The sequence below is a fragment of the Eublepharis macularius genome, chromosome 11, assembly GCF_028583425.1.
Source record: "Eublepharis macularius isolate TG4126 chromosome 11, MPM_Emac_v1.0, whole genome shotgun sequence".
Lineage (NCBI taxonomy): Eukaryota > Metazoa > Chordata > Lepidosauria > Squamata > Eublepharidae > Eublepharis > Eublepharis macularius.
The window spans coordinates 2,106,813-2,125,543 of record NC_072800.1 but is presented as its reverse complement, the minus strand read 5'-3'; the positions used below and the strand labels follow the sequence as shown (position 1 = coordinate 2,125,543).

Below are 18,731 nucleotides of genomic sequence, written 5' to 3'. Positions count from 1 at the left end.
CTGCATCCCATTTTTCCCTTCCCTAACTGATATACACAGAAATTTGAGAAGTTCTGATTATAGATCTCCAGCATCTTTGTCTAATGACACTTTTAGAGTGCAGGCAAAATGTATAGAAATTCTGGAAAAAAATTCTGGATTGGACGTGACCAAATACCTTGCGATAATGCTTTTCATGCAGCATTGGCAGGTGTTCAAGAGAAGCCAGTGCTCACATGCCAGGCAAATCGGAATGCAGCAGTAACGCTACACAATGAACTGCAATCCTAAGAGCCCTTTTCTGGAAATAGCTCCACTGAGTAGAACAGAGCTGACCCACGTTGGATGGCCCTGCCCGGAGCCCTGCCTGCAGGCCTTGCGACAACAGAGTGCTTTCTCACACCTCCTTTCAGATAACCGCAGGGAACTCAGTGTGGCTCCAGCTCCAGAGGTAAGCAAACACTTTTTGCTGTCTGCTTCAAGCTGTCCACCTTACTGAGGAGTGGTGGTGAAGAATCGCCACTTGGTGACTGAAGGCATTCAGTATCTGGAGTATCATCCACTTAGTCTCTGTGGAAAGGATGGAATAGGGTAGAAAATGGCTGCCATGTGCCACACTGTGAAAGGCAGCGTCACTCTTTTGCTTTAGCACAAGCATGTCTTATTTTGGGCAAAATAAATACATCAATATGTATTTGCTGTCTGTTCAAGAGTCTGCATCCTTCGGTTTCTTCTTAATATATCAAAGCAATGCTGATGACTGGGATTAAGGCAGCTGCTTCTAGACACGAACTTATAATACAGTGGCACCAGTATGACCTGCATACTGCCCAGGTGGTTCGAAGATGTGCAACTTTGGCATCAGAGCCCCGTATGGGCAGCAATCCAGTCTCGATAGTAGGTCACCCGTGTGTAGACTCCTGGTTTGTTGGGTTTGGCACATTCGTCCCCCCAGCTGACTATGCCAACAAGGTACCACATGCCTCTTGAATCAGGAGTAACCAATGGGCCGCCAGAGTCGCCCTAAAGAAGAAAAGGGGCATCTTTAAATGTGAAGAAATAAGATATCAGGGAAACAGAAGATTATTTTAAGGTGCACGATCCAGGTGAAATCTATTTGATCTTAAAAGTTCTTCAGTCTTTGTGCTCACAGATGTGCTCCCCTTCCTGCCTCTTCCCCAATTTCAAAACAGCCAAGTTAACTTTACTGTAGTCATCAATATAGATAGGTGGACAGAGATATCTGAAAGGGGTCATGATTCTTGGTCAGTTTGTAGACATTTATGGTCCATAATTATAAATGTACTAGCAACCAAGCCTGTTTTTTTTTTTTTAAAAAAAGGGCTCTAGAGACGGCTCGTGCGCTCCGCAGGAGCACTCCGGGGCCTGTCACACCGCTCCGGTAGCATTCTTGTGCTCCACAGCGGTCCTATTTCAGCCCCAAACGGGCCCAATTCAACCCCGAAAGGGCCAAAATAAGCCCACTGCAGAGTGCAGGAGCACTCCAGGGCCCGTCACGCTGGCTTGGCCTGTTCAGGGCCTGCTGAGTGCCACGCCAGTGTGCCAGGCCTCCCCGCTGCCTCCGTCGCGCCACAGGCCTCCTTGGGAGGGCTGCAGCACAGAGGCCTTGGGAGGGCCACACCTTCTCTAGGCTTAACCTGGAGCAGGTGCAGTGTTGACGATGACTGGGTGAATTTAATTATGGGAGTGAACCCATAGAACCAGGATTACCACCTCCTCTAATTACAGTAGCAATAAAGGAATTACCAAGAAAGTGTATATACATTATAAATGCCCAGCTAAGTAACTGTATTGTTTTTATAGCTTTCGTAAAAAAAAATTCCTGTAACTGCTTATATTTGTGTTCATGAGGTCTCAGTGTTTATTCATCATTCTTAACTAATACCAAACTATTGGAGTATAATAGAGTATATTTCACGTTCAGTGATAAATGAGCGCAGCAACATATAAGAGACAGGTTTAAATGAGGTTTAATATAAAAAAGATAAGTCACACTAACAGTGACTTGGGTGGCAAGATACCCCATTATTGAGTAATTTGTAGGTAGTGGTCAGTTTAAAAAAAAAAAAAACATCCTCCACAGACCTCATGTAGTGAAACAGAATAGAACCCTGCGTGAGGAGCAGTTTCTGATATCTACATATACATATATAATTATTTCACTACGTGGGGCCATGCTAAAAAAGACAACTTCCTTGTAAAAACGAATGTATGCTTACCATTAGATATTTCATCTTGCAGGGTATTTTTAATTTTAAGTGAGACAGGGCTAGAAGACTCCCATCTAGAAAAAATGGGGTCAAATGATATGTGTACATACAATCAGAAGTGGCCAGGGGAAAGAAGAAGAGAGAAGGAAGGGCTAAAAAAAACCCCAGTGTTCTCAGAGAAAAAATTCCATTGCAGAAAGAGTTTCAGACGTTCAAATCATACAAGTGTCCTGGTATAGAAGTAGGGTTGCCAGCTTCCAGGTAGTGGCTGAAGATCTCCCGGAATTACAACTGGTCTCCAGGCCACAGTGATCATTTCCCCTGGAGAAAATGGCTACTTTGGGAGGTGGTCTCTATGGAATTATGCCATGCCAAGATCCTTTCCCTCCCCAAACCCCACTTTCTCCAGGTTTCACCCCCCAGATCTCCAGGAATTTCCTGGGGCGGGGGGGTTAATCCATTGCCCCTATGCGAATTCAGGTGCTGTTGTCCACACCTACTCCGCACTACTACATGTATTTGCTCTGGAAGAACCGCTGTGTGGAATATCAAATTTATATTATGTGTTGCTTTTAATTATTTATTTATATGTAAATATGCGATATTTTTATATTTGCATAGTGTAAGTTAATTGATTAGATGTAGTGTTTTAAAATGTTTTAAATGGTATGCGATGTTTGTATTTCTGTTATCCGCCCTGAGCCTGCAAAAGCAGGGAGGGCGGAATACAAATGTAATAAATTAAATTAAATTAACTTGGAGCTGGCAACCCTATATAGAAGGGCAGGCTTAGTACTCCTTGAATCCAGCTGTAAGGACCTCATCCTAAGAAGGGGGCTTGGCCAAGACGACATCAGAATAGGGAAGGCCTTAAATATCAAGGAGTCAGGGGGTGGCGCTTCCTTCTTCCAAAGTAGATTCAAATGTGCTAGAACAGAAGTGCCCCACAGACATATCGTTCCTGCTCAGATGGGAGGGAGCCAGTAATTCCTTCAGGTGATGTCAGACCTACCTGACAGGAATCTACTCCTCCTTCCAGGTACCCAGCACACAACATTCCAGGCGTTATAACACCATTGTACACTTCTTTTCTATTGCACGTGTCTGAGTCTATAAGTTCCACGGTTGCTTGCTGAAGAACATTAGGGGTTTCACCTAAACAAACACACTCTGTTAGTATCTACAATGCACTTGCCATATCTAAAGCAAAACATAAAGGACACTTTTTTATTGTGTGCAATTTAAGATAAAATGCAGTTTAGTTTTTGTTAATAATTCTACCAGGACAGTCAACTGTCAAAACAATGGAGTGATTGTAAACCTCTTTCCAAAATATGGGAAATGACTTCAGAACTTGGGGCTGTGATGACAGGGAAGAAGGTTAACTCTTTCCCCAGGGCTGTTTCTCTCATTAAAAAGTCCCTGTGTCAAACTATGGTACAGAAAAAAAGACAAGGGCCCACGCGCGGGGGGGGGGGGGGTTCCCCTGTCAAGGTTAATCTGGAGGGGGGGATGCGGGGGGGTAGAGTTAACCCCCAGTTCCCCAGCACTGTCATCCCAGCCAGTCTTTTAAAGGCCGTCACTCTGAATCCTTTGAACCACTAGAACAGTCTTCACTGAATTCTACTGAAGAACCACCCAGGCAATAGCCCAGGCAAACCCAACCTCATCAGATATCAGAAGGAGCTAAGCAAGGTTGGCTTGGGTTACTGATGGGATGGGAAACTTCAATGGAAGACCAGGACCACTATGCAGAGACAGACAATGGCAAACTACCTCTATTAGCCTTGAAAACCCCAGGAAGGGGGAGGGGGGGTCACATCAGCTGTGACTTGAAGGCACTTTCCACCACCAAGATCTAAACAAAACCTGTCATGGGGTGAGCTATAGCGAGAGGTAGGCCACCTGCGGTGCAAGCAGAAGATCCCAGCGTGAGTCTCTGGTGTTCCAGAGGATCTTAAGTAGGAGGCCTGGAAAAGATCTCTGCCTGAGATTCTGGAAAGCTTCTACCCGCTGGTCTGACTCAGGAGAAGACATCATACAGCGCAAATACTAAGCTTAGTTAGACTCTTCTAAATCAGCTGAAGTCAATAGTCTGCATATGTTAAAGCATGTAATTATAATGTGTCATTTTTACAAATGTAGGCAATAAAGATTTATCCGATTTATTTATAAATTGCATTCTTATTTATAAGACAGGGAAACAGCCCGCCATGTTTCCTGGATTAATCCAGATTTATCTGGTGTTCTTGAGGGGATCCGGGATTGTCTAATTTGATCCACGAAAGCCAGATTTAGCCCACTTTTTCACGCAATTCCTGGGCCTGGATTGCACACCCCTCTAGTCCATGTACAAAAATCACTTCTCTTCTCCTGCAAGTCTTATCGTTGACGAAAGATATAAAATATTGCCGTTTTCTAAGTATAACTGCTTACCATCATTACTAAGCGCTCCCCATCCTGTCACAACGGCATCTATATTATATGGGAAAACCTCGGTTGCATCTGGAAGGCAAACCCGGTGAACAGACCTCGTAAAGTCCACACGCTTAGCCAGCTTCACAACAGCAATGTCATATTCATGAGATGGGTAACTGTACTTTTCATGAACCGTTATGCTCTTCACAATCCGTACCGAAAGAGGAGGTTTTAAGTAGGGTCCAAAGCTGACTGTCCATTTTTGTGGATTTCCTGCGCTGAAAAAGAAGGCCTTTGAGTGAAATTGTCATTGGCTTGAGACTTGAATGTTAATATTATTAGTTGTATGGTATTTTTAGATATTATCCTGTTGATTTTTTTTGACATTGTTAGCTGTCATAAGTGCTGCTTTTGAAACAGAAAGGCAGCATGTAAATTAAAAAAAAGAAAACAATAAGAAAACAGAGTTGCCCTTTGTAACTGCTGTTCATTGACGTATTCTGTGTAGGCAAATGTGGGACTGCGCATGCGCAGGCCTGCTGATCGATAGGTTTTTTTTAGCTAAAGTCCACTAGGGGGCGCTCGCCTCCCAGTGCACATGAGCAGGCTTTCCAGCTGAAATGACACTGGGAGGCGGCACCCCGACCATCCAGTTCTCCTGAGCTGCCAGTTCCACACAGGTAAGTAATGAAGAACACAGTGGGGCAGGAGGGAGGGTACGTGTGCCTGCACAGAAGACGTCAATGAGCCGCAGTTACGGTAAGTGCAACTCCGCTTTCATTGTCCGTCTTCTGTGCAGTCCCACATGGGAGACTCACAAGCTTCTCACCTGGTGGTGGGTGTGGTCTTCACTGAAACAGAGAATGGAGCACAGCCTGTCCCACCGCTGATTCTCTTCTCTCCATTTCATCTAGAGCATAATGCCTCACGAATGTGTCTGACGATGACTGCGTCGCTGCACTGCAAATGTCATGTAAAGGAACACCTTTCAGGAGTGCAGCCAAAGACACCTGAGTCCTTGTGGAATGGGTCCTCACCTCCACGAGACACAGTAAGTTGGCCATACTGTAACATCATCAGATAGTAGAAGTAACCCAGCGGGACAGCGATTGAGCGGTAGCCCTGTTTCTTTTCTTTGGGCCAGCATAACAAACAAATAGATGTATGTCCCTTCTAAACTCTGCGGTACAATGCAGAGAGAAAATATTGCCCTCTGTACGTCTAATGAGTGCAGGGCGCGCTCAGATTCCAAAAAAACCTGGGGAAACAATGTTCTGAACTAAGTGAAATTGGCTCAAGACCTTGGGTCTAAACTTGAGGTCCGGTCTCAATGCCACCTTACCACAGTGAATCTTACAAAAAGGGAGGGGAGGTCTGAGTGTAGAGCTGCTAATTCATTCACCCGTCTGCTAGAAGTAATAGCAACTAAGAATGCTACCTTTTGAGATAAGAAACGAAGGTCGCAGGTCTCTAGGGGCTCAAACGGAGATCGCATAAGTGCAGCCAATACCAACTGAAGTGACCATTGGGGCACTATTTCTCTAACTGGTGGGAACTTGTTTTGAAAGCCCTTGACAAATGATCTAGAAATACTGTGAGAGAAAACTGTTTTCCTGTCAATCCTAGGATGGAACGCTGAAATGGCGGCGAGATAAGCCTTAATGGAAGCATTGGAGAGGCCCTCATCTTTGAGTGCTAGCAGAAATTCTAAAATATCAAAAATTTGACAATTAAAGTGGTCTAATTCTTTCTGAGAAACCCAGCATGTGAGCCTGCCCCATTTGAATGCATAAGATTTTCTCGTATTCAGCCCCTAGCATTAAGTACAACTTCCATTACCTTCGCAGAGAGGGTCCCTGTCCCACTATGTGCCACGCCGTTAACTTCAGTCTGGGTAGGTCATGAAACCATGCCCCTCCGTGTGTCAGCAGGTTGGGTTCTAACCCAAAGCAATGACATCGGCCTTGAGACAAATGCATCACATGCTGGAACCATGGTTGTCTGGGCCAGAATGGTGTTATTAGGATAATGTGTGGCTGGTCCCCCTGGATCTTGCTGACTACTCTGGCAATTAGTGGAAAGGGGGAGAATGCATAAAAGAGATGTGCCTCCCTGGTAATCTGGAAGGCATCTCCCAAGGAATCATGTCCTATTCCTCCTCTGGAGCAAAACCTCAATGCCTTCTGGTTTCCCTGTCTGGCAAAGAGGTCTATTTCTGGGTAACCCCAGTTCTCGAACACAGGTCTTAGATGAATGTCTTTCAAGGACCATTTGTGGTTCTCTGATTTCTTTCTGTTCAGTCTGTCCACAGCTATATTCACGGTGCCTGGAACGTGTACAGCCTTCAGGAAGATACCTCTCACTATGGCCCAATCCCTTATGGTCATGGATTCTTCACAAAGTGCTCTGGATATGGTGACCCCCCCTGCTTGTTCAAGTAGTACATTGCTGTACAATTGTCTGTCAGGATTTGAACTTCTATTTGACTTCCCCCTGGGGACCTGTTGAATCACCCCTTTACTAATTAACATCTATTTCAGTTTGCAATCCTTCTGAAGGAGGATGCGATGCAAAGTCAGGGAGAGCCTGAGTTGGATAACATTCAAACTCAGTTTTATAACCAAACTGAATAATTTTCAGGACTCATCTGTCAGAAGTGATCTGCTCCCAAGCTGAAAGGAAATTGGCCAGTCTGGCTCCAAAGACGACCAGCTGTTCCGGTCCTAGTCAGAATTGTTTCAGTCCAGAGGCCTCTTTATTGGAGGAGGGCTGCTGGCTTTGTCTGCTGTGATTATTGGGTCATCTCCTCTGGTAATGTCCCTGTTGGGACTGTTGTTGTCTGTATGTCAAGGGAGGATACGGTTGGTACCGATAGGATCTCCTGCGGTAGGATTGATGTTGCTGTTGTCGATAGAGGTACCGCTGACCTGGTGGTTGTTTGGGCAGGACTCTGTATGAACAGGCCACTAGATGATCCTTCCTCTTTTGGGAGAGGTAATCATCAGTTTTGGCTGAAAATAAAGTTCTCCCCTCAAAAGGGAGGTCCTCAGTCCTGGCACTCATCTCCAAAAGCAGAGTGGTGGTGCATAGCCATGCATGTCACCATAGGACCACCGAGGAAGCCAACGCTCTAACAGAGGTGTCAGCAGTATTACACCCCGCATTTATCTGCTGCTTCAATAATTTCAAAGCCTCTTCCTGAATGACCTTTGCCAGGATCTTTTGGTCCTCTGGGAGCTTATCAATGAAGGATGTCAGACAATTCCACAAGAAAATCCAATAAGCTCCCATGATGGCGATGTAGTTCTCAATCTTTACATTGAAAGCTGCAGAGGAGTAAAGCCTCTTCCCCAGAGCATCGAGTTTCCAACTCCTTGTCAGCAGAGGTATGATGGGAGGCCTGTCGTTGACGAGTTTGCATCTCCTCTGTCACCAGCAAAGATGGAAAAGGATGCTGGAAAAGAAAAGTACAAATGTCCTCTCTGGTCTTATAAAAGCCTTCCATCTTTTTAGACATTGGATGAGCTAAGGCAGGCTTCTTGCATATGCTGTTGATGATGTCAACAGAACCCTCGACGATGGGGAACGCTATATTGGCAGGGTTCCCGGAGTAAAGGTGCTGTAGGGTCTTGTCTTTAGGCTTAGGATCAACCGCAGCCACCTCTATGTCTAGTGAGTGAGCCATCCTCAAAAGTTGCTCTGAATACAGGTGATAGTCCTCATTCAGAGAGACTTGACCGGATCAAATAAGTGCTTCTTCCAGAGAGGGGTCAGACACTGGACTGGGACTCTGTTCCCAACTTCTGTCCAAAAGCTGGTAGGACATAACCAATTCTGGGATACCATAAGGAGATCTGGACCTCCTACACTCCTCAAAAAACTCAAAGCCCGGCGGTATCGAGTGCGTGTGATAAGAATCTCCAAGATCTAGCCCATACTTGGATGGTATCGAACATGGCCATTCAGATTTTGAGTAGTGTTGACCATACTCTGGAGCAGACTGCCAAGGGTCATCAGACAGGAATCCTTACTATAACTCACCCTCCTCTGCCAAGGAATGGTGCAACGGGGACCTCGAATGGATGGAAGGTGTTCGAGGTCTGTCTTTCAAGACTGGTTCAATGTGTTTGGTCTTGCACTTAGCCTTTTAATATGGAGGCTGTGAGAGCTCCAAAGTTGATGCTAGATCAAACCTCCTCAGATTCGAGCCCTTCGGATCCAAGCCTCTCTGGCCTGACCACTTTGGATTTGAGACTTTCAAGCCCGACCTCTTCGGATCTGAGACCTTCGGATCCGATCTCTTCTGATCCAAGCTCTTCACATGGCTGAGATCAGGCAGATCAGGCGTGGAGCAGATGACAATGCCCACCCACCTCTCCTTCACCAGCTGGAATCAGTGACAGAGGAGGAGCGAATGCCTACCTGCCCGCCCTCCCCTTTCTAGAGCCCGTTGTATTTTTCCCCCCACAATGGGCTTTGTTGCTAGTCATCCATAAAAACAAACTCAGTCTTATGATCTCTTCCAGATCCTTCTTTAAACATATGTAGAAGGAGAAAGAACCTTCCCAGTTGGCGGTGAAGAAGGAACTGGAGGGTCGGGGGCGCCGCCTCCCAGTGCCATTTCGGTGGGAAAGCTTGCTCTTGCACACTGGGAGGCGAGCACCCCCTAGCGTACTTTAGCTAAAAAACCTGCCGACCGGCAGGCCTGTACATGCGCAGTCCCATGTGGGACTGCACAGAAGACAGACAATGAAGATACATGATCATGGTGAGTCAGTCGCAGTGTCAATGGGAAAGGCATGTGGTGCGCAGAGTTCTTTTTTATAGGTACTCCATATTCTGATAGGAATGAGGAGAGATTCCTATCTATCTAGTCTATGAATGGGGATGGATTGAAGGACAAGTCCTGCGTCCCTGGTGGAAGATGAAGAGGAGAGATAGTGGTGTGACAAAGAGAGGAAGAAGAAGAAGAAGGAGTCACGAGGAGAAAGTCCTGAGATTAGCAATCTACACCTCAAAGGATAGTTCAGGGCAGTAAAGAGTAGAGAGTGAACAAATGCCCTGGCTTCTCTGTCTTTCTAACTTTTTTGTTTGTCCCCTTCTGAAACCTAAGGGAAGGGGCAGCATTGATCCTCCCTTTCTAACAGTTGCCAGCTCTGGATTGGGAAACACCTGGAGATTTGGGGGGGGGAGGTAGAGCCTGGGGGACAGAGGGGTTTTGGGAGAGGAGGGTATAACAGCAGGGGGGAATAACACCATAGAGTCCACCCTCTGAAGCACCTGGAGATTGGCAACCCTGACTCCAACCAATGCTTGGCAAGCTGGTCTGTTCGTATCCCATGTGACCCATTTGGGAACTTACTCTTTGAAGCAATGTGCTGCAGAGACAAGCCACGTGCTGCTGATCAAGGTTGCGCCACAACGGTGGGCGTTGTTCCGCTGCAGACTCGCCTGCCACGGCCACTCCCCCAAACCAAAAGTATTAACTCCTCCAACTACTCTTGACATTGATGTTGCGGATTTGTTGTATCGTAGCCCACAGACTGTTTATCAAGAAAAAAGTAGGTTTTGAGGTTGATTAAATATGCCTCTTGACATCTCTAAGATTAGGCAGAAAATAGCATCAAATCACTCAGAAAAAGCCAAACTGAAGAAGGGCTCTCCATACTTTGCTCTTTGCTACAAAGTCAAGGGCAGTTTTGTCACAAGCCCTTAACTGCAGCTTCAGCAAAGGAACAAAAATACTTAAACACTTCACCTTGCTTGAATATAACTGGATCTAAATGTTCTGTTCACCTTCTTGCTAGAATCTGCTAATTTGAAGTCAAAGAAGAAATAAGAGGACTAACCAATGAACAGATAGTGTATTTCAATTCAAAATGTCAGGAATTAAAGTGCATAAAAGTGCAATTGCTAGAAAATGTACAATCAAAAGTATAACAAGAAGACCGGAACAGCGGCAAGCAAAAGTGACATATGAAAATTCACACAGGGGCTCAATTACTACAGCCCGAAGGTACAGTTATATATATACAAAGTATCTTTTTGAACCATTCTTCTTATAAAATACTTTTTATTTACAGGTGCAGGCAGGCAATAAAGTGGGGGACACAAGGCCCCCCCCGACTTAACAAGATGCCAGCAAAGAGCTTGTTTTGAACTCTCTTCCTCAGGAGTCGTGATAACAAATATACATGAAACGTAACAGACCACCATGAGCTCTTTGGTGGAATGGTCAGCACCTCACAGGGTACAGCCACTGAGAATTGAAATACACTATTTTTTCATTGGTTAGTCCTCTTATTTCTTTTTTGACTTCATTCCCTTGAGGGCTGCTCCCCCCCATTTTTTTCCTTCAGAATCTGCTAATTTAGCAGAAGCTCCTTATAGTCTAAATACATCCATAATATCTCATCAAGTAGAATCCCTGATGAGTTTTAACCTTGTCCCATGAAGAAATGATTCATGCAATGAAGGTTGACACCTGAGTCTAGTTTTCCACGTGCACAATAAAATCGTGAGGAAAATCCAGTATTGTGGGCTCACAGTAAGCCCATTTACTGACACGTATTGGCCACTAAGACCTGATCATTGTGAGAAGTTTAGAAAGTTCTTTAAGGAGATTTGTTAAAATAACCAACACTCTCAAATTTTAGACCCTTAAACTTACAGTCTCTGAAGATACTTTCAGCTGTTTGCCTCTTCATATCTAGAGGAAAGAAATGAAATGGGTTAAATACCCACCGAACGGACTTTTCCACTGCTAGAATCAGTGATGATGCCCAACTCCCAGATCGCAAACACAGGCTGCTCATGTCGGACTGTAACCCCTCTGTCTCCTTCTGCTTCGGTGAATGCCCCCCCCCCAATACTGAATCAGGATTGATAGTTGTCAAGTAATATGAGGATATCATAGATTCACAGCAAGCGGGTGGAGGCGTTCTTCTTTGGAGTTTCCCCGGCTACAGTTCCCCTTAAGAGGAGCGTACCTACATGGGGTCAAGACACCACGACTTCTCCTGTACAAATCCTGGGAGTTGCAGTTCTGCAAGTGAACCACGAATGTTCACCTGAAAACTCTTACCGCCCATTTCCCCAAATTCCTTGCAAATGAAACAATGATAGACAAAACGGTTTAAAACTATTTCACAAATGCAGAACAGTTTCAGGTGAGTAGCCATATTGGTCTGCAGTTGAAGAGCAAGATCCAGGTCCAGTAGCACCTTCAAGACCAACTAGAACAGATATGCTTTATGAGTCTTTTAACGAGGCTTGAGTTTGATGATCTCTCAGTTCAGAAATATAAACTGTCCAATGAATTTGAATAAATCCATATCACACTTGCCAACATTACACATTTTCAGTCCTGCATTATTTTCCCAGTTGGGAAGTCTGAATTCAGCTGATTGACTGTATTTTTAAATGTCCCACAGATGTCACCTCTGTGTTTTTATGTTGTTATTTTGATTTATTAATTTTATTTATTATTGGATTTGGCGGTTTCAGTATGTTTTAATATTTACTGATTTTGTTTGGGGCATATTATATGAAGCAGCAGCAAACTAATAATCTAAATAAGACAAAAAATATTTTGTGGATGGGTAAAGAGTAGAGATGGGAACAAACTGGAAAAAAACGAACCATGTGGTTCGTGGTTCGTCAAATTTCACAAACCACAAACTTTCACGATCCTGCCCCTGGTTCACAAACTGGTTTGTTTGGTTCGTGAAAACGTCACATCCAGGTCAGAAAATCATCACTTCCGGGTCAGCAGAAGTTCACTTCCGGGTCAGCAGAAGGTATGCAGGAAGTCCATCCCCTGTTGCCTAGGAAACTGATTGATTGGCACCAGGCTGTCTGCAGTGACGAACCAAAAAACGAACCAAACAAACCATGGCGGTTCATCAGAAATGAGATCTGACGAACCGTGGTTCGCAAACCACAAATCGGCCTGGTTTGTGCTTAATTTTGGTTTGTATTTCGGTTAGTACCCATCTCTAGTAAAGAGTACTGGAAATGGGCCAAAGGTCTGATTTAGGTTGTTTATATTCACTAGCATCAACTGTCCACTAGGAGAAGCTATATACCAAAGGAAACTGTATACAATCCTTAGAAGAAACACTTTAGCAAGGCAAGTATCCTAATGTCATAAACACAAAAACACACACATCTCCTTATAAAAGGATACGCTTGCATCTCTGAATCTCTCTTTGCTCCAACAGACTAACATGGCTACTGCTCTAGAATGATTACACTTTTCCCCTTACCCCGAACTTTAGAAGAATTTGGAAGACTACCATTCTTTATTGTCTATAGGACAAGAGAGCTTCTTCCTTCAGTCGATTTTTAAAGCAACCCCTCCCCCCTTTCTGTTTTATTTTCCCCACGCATCTTTAGGTCCCTCTACTTAGGACTGTTATCAATGTCTTGTGTTTTATCTTGAAATGAACTAGACTTTGCTCTTCTCATGACTGCCAGAGTTCTCTGTTCCCACCTTTTGGAGATATGAAGCCCATCCTGCCCCAATGTCCTGGCCACAGGGCAGTTCTTTGCCCCAGTGGGAAACCTGTGTGTCAGACCGTCGGGATACCACCAACATGGTGGAGTGATACTGATTTGTGCATTTGCAATATGAGAGTAAATATGCCTGTGAAGAAGTGATTTCACGAAACGGGATGAAATAATATATGCTGGCAAACCCCATAGGTGTGGATTTTTGCATCTCTTCCACCCCTCCAGCAATTGTACAGCCTCATATCTTCACATGGGAATTTCTTTTGAGTGCCTGTGTGCACCATATTGAATGAATTATACTTATATATGTTTGGATGTTGTTTCCACCATTTTGGACATTTGGTATCATTTTGTAAGGTTCTCTATATTTTCATACTGAACTGTCTTTTGAGTGCCTGTGTGCACCTATTAGAATGACTTGTATTTATATATTCTTGGATGTCGGTTCTAGTATTTTGGATAGAATTGTATGTCATTGAATGGTTTTCAAACATTGACTGTTTATTTATCATATGAATTCATGTATGGAATTGAGCACTTTTTGCACTAATTGCACTTTATAAAGATACATTAGAAATCTTATTTCTATTACTGGTTACTCTGGGAAGTTTCTGGTTGCTCTCGTTGGTTGTTGCCGGAGGAGCCCTTTTTGTGTTTCTGTATCCATCAGTATGTAGGGAGTCCCCAACAAGGCAAATAGCACCTTCAGGGCCATTTTGGGTCCCCCACCCTTGGGGAAAGGCCCAGGAAGCTTGTGGGGGAGGGGACTGGAGCCCAGAACGCCGCCAGCCAACAAGCTGGAGCTGCATTTGCCAAACCGGCTGTTCTGCTGCCATGCCTGATCAACACATTATCAGCAGCCTGTTTGGCTGTTTGTGACCTATTTGTGCCTATTTGGCACAAACAGACTGAGCCCCGGCTTTGCAGGGAGTGCAGGGAGAAGTGGGAGGACACCAGGAACTGATTTCTAGGTGATCAGGGGGATAGGCTGGGAGTCAACTTCTGATCTACCACCCAGGAAAAAACTTCAAAGTTAGCAGTAGGGGAACTGCAAATTTGTTTAGTAGCTGCTGGAGTTACTCAGCCAAAGGGAACAAATCCAGTGATCCACTCCAACTGCTGAAAACAGTATTCCTAGTCCCGGCTCACACATTATATGCTTTTACAACTTTGCTGATCTTCTGATTGAGTTTAATTTTTGGATTTTTGTTAGCCCAGATATTTGGGACTCCTGTCTGAGTACTGGTTTCTCTGTCTGGAACCTTCTTGGAAACTCAGCTAGAAGGACCTGACTCATCCTCTTACTCTACCACTTTGGTCTCCTGCACCCCCTTCTTTAGTTATGAAATTTGTGCCGTACGTGTGGGTGTTCAGGCTATTTGCATCTTACCATAGCATTCCAGCAATTAGTGATGTTGTATGCCTGATACTAATGAGTTCTTGAGTATGATAATTACTCCCTTGAAGAAAATTATCTTTCAATACTTCTTCCAGACTTGCGTAAGGAGACTCATCACTTTGTCAAATATTCTTTGATTGGCACCTATATTGGTTGTTGCCCAGATTGGGTCCATTCTTTTTCGGTGAGTATAAAACCTAAACCAGAAGCTCCAAGGAGTGAGAGAGGTGGCAGAAGGAGTGAGAGGTGGCATTCTGAATTATGCTTAGGCTACCCGAGTGAGACATTGGAATCAAACTGGAAAGTGGGTCCCATTCACATAGACATGTGTGGGACATACATCATCCCAAACACACACGCCATAAAATCAGACTAATGAAAAATCCACAGGAAAAAGCACCTGATGACCAGACATGGTAAGCAAGGACCATCCGCTCCTGCAGCATCCCCGACTGCATCAAACTAACTAGAACCAAGCAAGCCAGGCTGGCGACCAAGGTGCCTGAAGTGACCAGGCAGCAGGGGGAGAGAACCCAGCTCCCTGCTTGATTTGCAAAGAGGGCATGAATAAACAAATGCAACGCCACCACACATCTTACCAGGACCTGCCCTTCATCATGAGAGAGGCTCCTGTGGCATTCTGCTCCGATATTTGAGAGGCAGCTTTTCAGGGGAATGCTATGGTCACAGTGGTGCCCAGGAGGTCAAGATACTGGACTATGTCCCTGAAGGTGGGACAAAAGGCCATGCCTCGATTCCCTTTTTCATTGTTAAAGCATCATATTTTACCCAGTAATATCACAAAAATGCATAGTGAACTTTTTAAATATATGGTGACGGCAGCAAGAGTGGCATTTGCCACAAAATTCTTGTCCGGATGTGTCTGAGTAGATGAACAAATTGTGCGAATACGTGCCCATGGCTAAGTTAACTTCCTGTATCCCTAACAGACCAATCTTAGAATTTCAGGGAAAATGAAAAGCCCTTTTTGACTACTTAGTTGCATTTAAATGTAAGGAGAATCAAAACTTTACAGATTCTAAGTCCCAGTGACAACACAGAGTCTCACCTAAAAACTAGTCCGAGACTGATTTTGGCATTTCAGTGAAATTATAATTGCCCAAAATTTCCCCACCAAGACCATTATTTCCAGAACAATGTCTGCCAATAAACAGGAAATCACCCACAACTCCAATAGGGGATGACATTTTGATAAAACAGGGAACATCCAATCGGACCTAAGAGCAGCCCCTTGAGGACAAAACAATAACAAGTGGGCTAAGGTCTCTATCCCACCAGACACACAAGCCCAAAGTCTACCTGAATAAGAAACTTGGGTAAATCGCTCTGTTGGCTCTGCTGATGGGAAAGCATTTAGTCTTGCAAGAGTATAAGCAAACCTATGAATGGGGATCCTAAGTTAGCTTAACTATAAAGGGGGGGGGGGTTAATAGAGGAGGAATCCCTAAAGCGAGAGGTGAAAAAACACATCTAGCTCAAGCAACTGCACTGCCACTATTCACATTCAAAGCCTTCAGCTTAATCAGTCTCTAAGCCTCTTGTTGCATTGCTCTATTAAGCATCAAGAGAGGGAGACCAAGCAAATCCAGCGTCTCATTTATCAACCGTAACCAAGTATTTCTATAATTTTCCTCATTAAATAGACGAAGGAGACCCCCAAACGATGAAATAGAAAAAAGGACCTTTTGTCTTAATTGAAAAGCAGCCAGCCAGGCTCTCAGTTCAACGGAGCATTGCACTGGCTCCAACCTAAGCGCAGTTCCTGCCACACATTTTGGGTCTCCCGGTAGCCAATCTATAAGCTGAATCAGCATGTTATCTAAAGATTCAGAAGCTTCACTTATCCAGATGGCTGCCCCGTATAAAAACTGGGGGGGTTATTTTTGCATTAATAACAACAACAACAACAACAACAACAACTGTGCTTACATACCATTCTTCTAGGCAGCTCTAGTAGCTCTAATAGCCATCAGAATATATTGACTGCCCATTGAGAAATAAAACCTAATGAGAACATTTGAGTTTAGTCTGGCTATGTCCCTAGCTAGTTTGAGATGTGATTTCCAAGATAAATTTTGGCTAAAAGTCACTCCCAGGTACTTAAATTGGGCCGTTAGATTGATTTCACCACTTTTAATTTTCCATGTTTTCCGGCTGTGGCCTGATTTTTTTTAACTTTTGATTTGTTATGGTTTACCGAGAGTCCCTCTTGTTTGCAGTACTTGGTAAAGACATTAGTTGTTTTCTGGAGGCCTACTTCAGATCTCTATAATAAGACCGTATCATCTGCATAGAGTAGCGCAGGTAATTCCCAGCCAGCTAATATGGGTGCATGATGGGCATGTATCTGTGCCCTCATGCCCAAAGTCATCGCACATCTTTATATGATCGCTGTAATCTGCTCTATAGACGGTGATTGGTGAATGTATAACATGCTGCTATGTTTTTATTTTTGATAGCTGTAGTTACATGGTGCTAATATATGTTTTAAATGAATGATATGTATTATTTATATTTTTAATGGCTACTGCTGGTGAATTGTGTAGTGTATTTTAAATTGTTGTGATCCGCCCTGAGCCCACTTGGTTGGGGAGGGCGGACTATAAATTTAAGTAAATAAATAAATAAATTTGTAATAAAGGGCACCATATCATTTACATAAAAATTAAAAAGTGTGGGGGGGTCAATAAACAGCCTTGTTTTATTTTTTTCACAAGATGGATGGATATGCTTATTAAGCTGACCCTCTGGACCACAGCATATTTGCATGGAAGGCTCCTGATATAATTTAAAGAGAAGCCATAGCAGCCTTTTATCTATTGTGGAATTATTTCGTTTGGTCCACAAATGAGATCTAGGAATAGACTCAATGGCCCATAAATGCAATATAAAGACAAGTCACCTGCCTTAGATGAGTATTTCTCGGTTAGATGATAAAGAACAAGGCAGTGGTCCACGGGAGAAGCACCTTTTCTGAATCCTGCTTGCTCAGGACAGAGAACCGTATCAGCTTCCAGCTACGTCAGTATCTCAGAATGGAGAATGGACTTTGCGCTATGTGCAAAATGGAATCACTGGAACATTTTTTTTTCACTGTCCTTTTTACAAGGATCTTCAAGACAAGATTATCTCTCCGCTTCTTGATAGACCAACAGTTTATGCAGATAAGACCTGGAGAGAAACTTTGGCTTGGAGAAACTTTTAATAGATGAAAATCCAACCATCTCCATGCTTATAGCCAAGTTCTGTGCTTATGTTACAAAAGCTCGCAGCAAGCAACGAGGTCATACATAGAGACCTATTGCGTCCTCTGTTTTAGCAGGACATGAACGATATTAATGCTTTTAAATATGTATTTTAAATTCTATGATGTAGTTTTATATATCATATTTTATATACTGGAATTTAGGTCTGTTGTAACTGCTGTTGATGATGGCTCTTTGACCGTAAACGGTAAACAATAAAACAATCATTGGTAAGACTCGAGAGACTTGCCTTTGAGGGAGGAAGAGGAGAGGTCTATCCGTGCAGCCCCAGGGTACCTCTTCAGCCTCTGCCGCAAAACCCTGCTGATCGTCGGCCGGAGCGCCACATCATTGTCAGCAGAAGAGGAGAGAAACATCAGCACAACTTGCGCAATCACTCCCCCTGTGTCTGGGCTGAAAAACAACCAAACCACAAAATCAGTACTAACTGGTTAGTTTGCATGTGCGTACACACACACACACACACAGAGAGACCAGTTCCAACCACTACATTTGTCAGAATTTGTACATTAAAAAGCTGAATAGGAAGCAGAGCTCCCATAGACCGCAAGGAGTGCCTCTCGCTGCGTATTCCCATGCATACCTTTGTTCCTCCTCACAGAGCCCTTGTGGTGTCCAGGGCTTGCTCTGCCACCGCCCATGCCTGGCCTTGTTCAGTGGCTGTCCCATGTCTGGGGAACAGCCTCCCTGAAGAGGTCTGGGGGCTTCCCCCCCCCTCCTGGCTTTCTGCTGAGGCTACAAAGCAGAGCTCTTCTGCAGAGCGTTTTGGGATGTGTGCATATGGTGTTTTAAAGTGGCAGTTTTTGATGTTGTTTAAAATGTATTTTCTTTGTTTTAATGCTTTAATTGGGTGATTTTATATGGTTTTATTTTATCTTATTGTTAGCCATCTTGAGTCCTGAC

At 44.1% G+C, this 18,731-nt stretch overlaps 1 protein-coding gene across 1 annotated transcript; it reads right to left on the bottom strand.

Annotated features, from left to right (window-relative positions):
- Positions 1-840: 840 nt before the first annotated feature.
- LOC129337728 (transmembrane protease serine 11C-like) lies at positions 841-18,497 on the bottom strand. The gene is made up of 6 exons (XM_054991656.1): positions 18,412-18,497; positions 18,058-18,221; positions 9,991-10,171; positions 4,647-4,906; positions 3,223-3,365; positions 841-1,002 (listed from the first exon to the last, which is right to left on the bottom strand). Exons 1-6 carry the CDS (start codon positions 18,495-18,497, stop codon positions 841-843), a joined length of 996 nt encoding a protein of 331 aa, XP_054847631.1.
- Between the last annotated feature and the right edge of the window lie 234 nt (positions 18,498-18,731).

Bases quoted from the DNA above. Each gene is read 5' to 3' on its own strand.
- LOC129337728 (XM_054991656.1), bottom strand. From the start codon at position 18,497: ATGGGACAGCCACTGAACAAGGCCAGGCATGGGCGGTGGCAGAGCAAG. The intron at 18,222-18,411 runs GTATGCATGGGA...GTTGTTTTTCAG, and splicing joins CTCTGTGAGGAGGAACAAAG to CCCAGACACAGGGGGAGTGA. The intron at 3,366-4,646 runs GTAAGCAGTTAT...GTGTTTGTTTAG, and splicing joins GGGAGCGCTTAGTAATGATG to GTGAAACCCCTAATGTTCTT.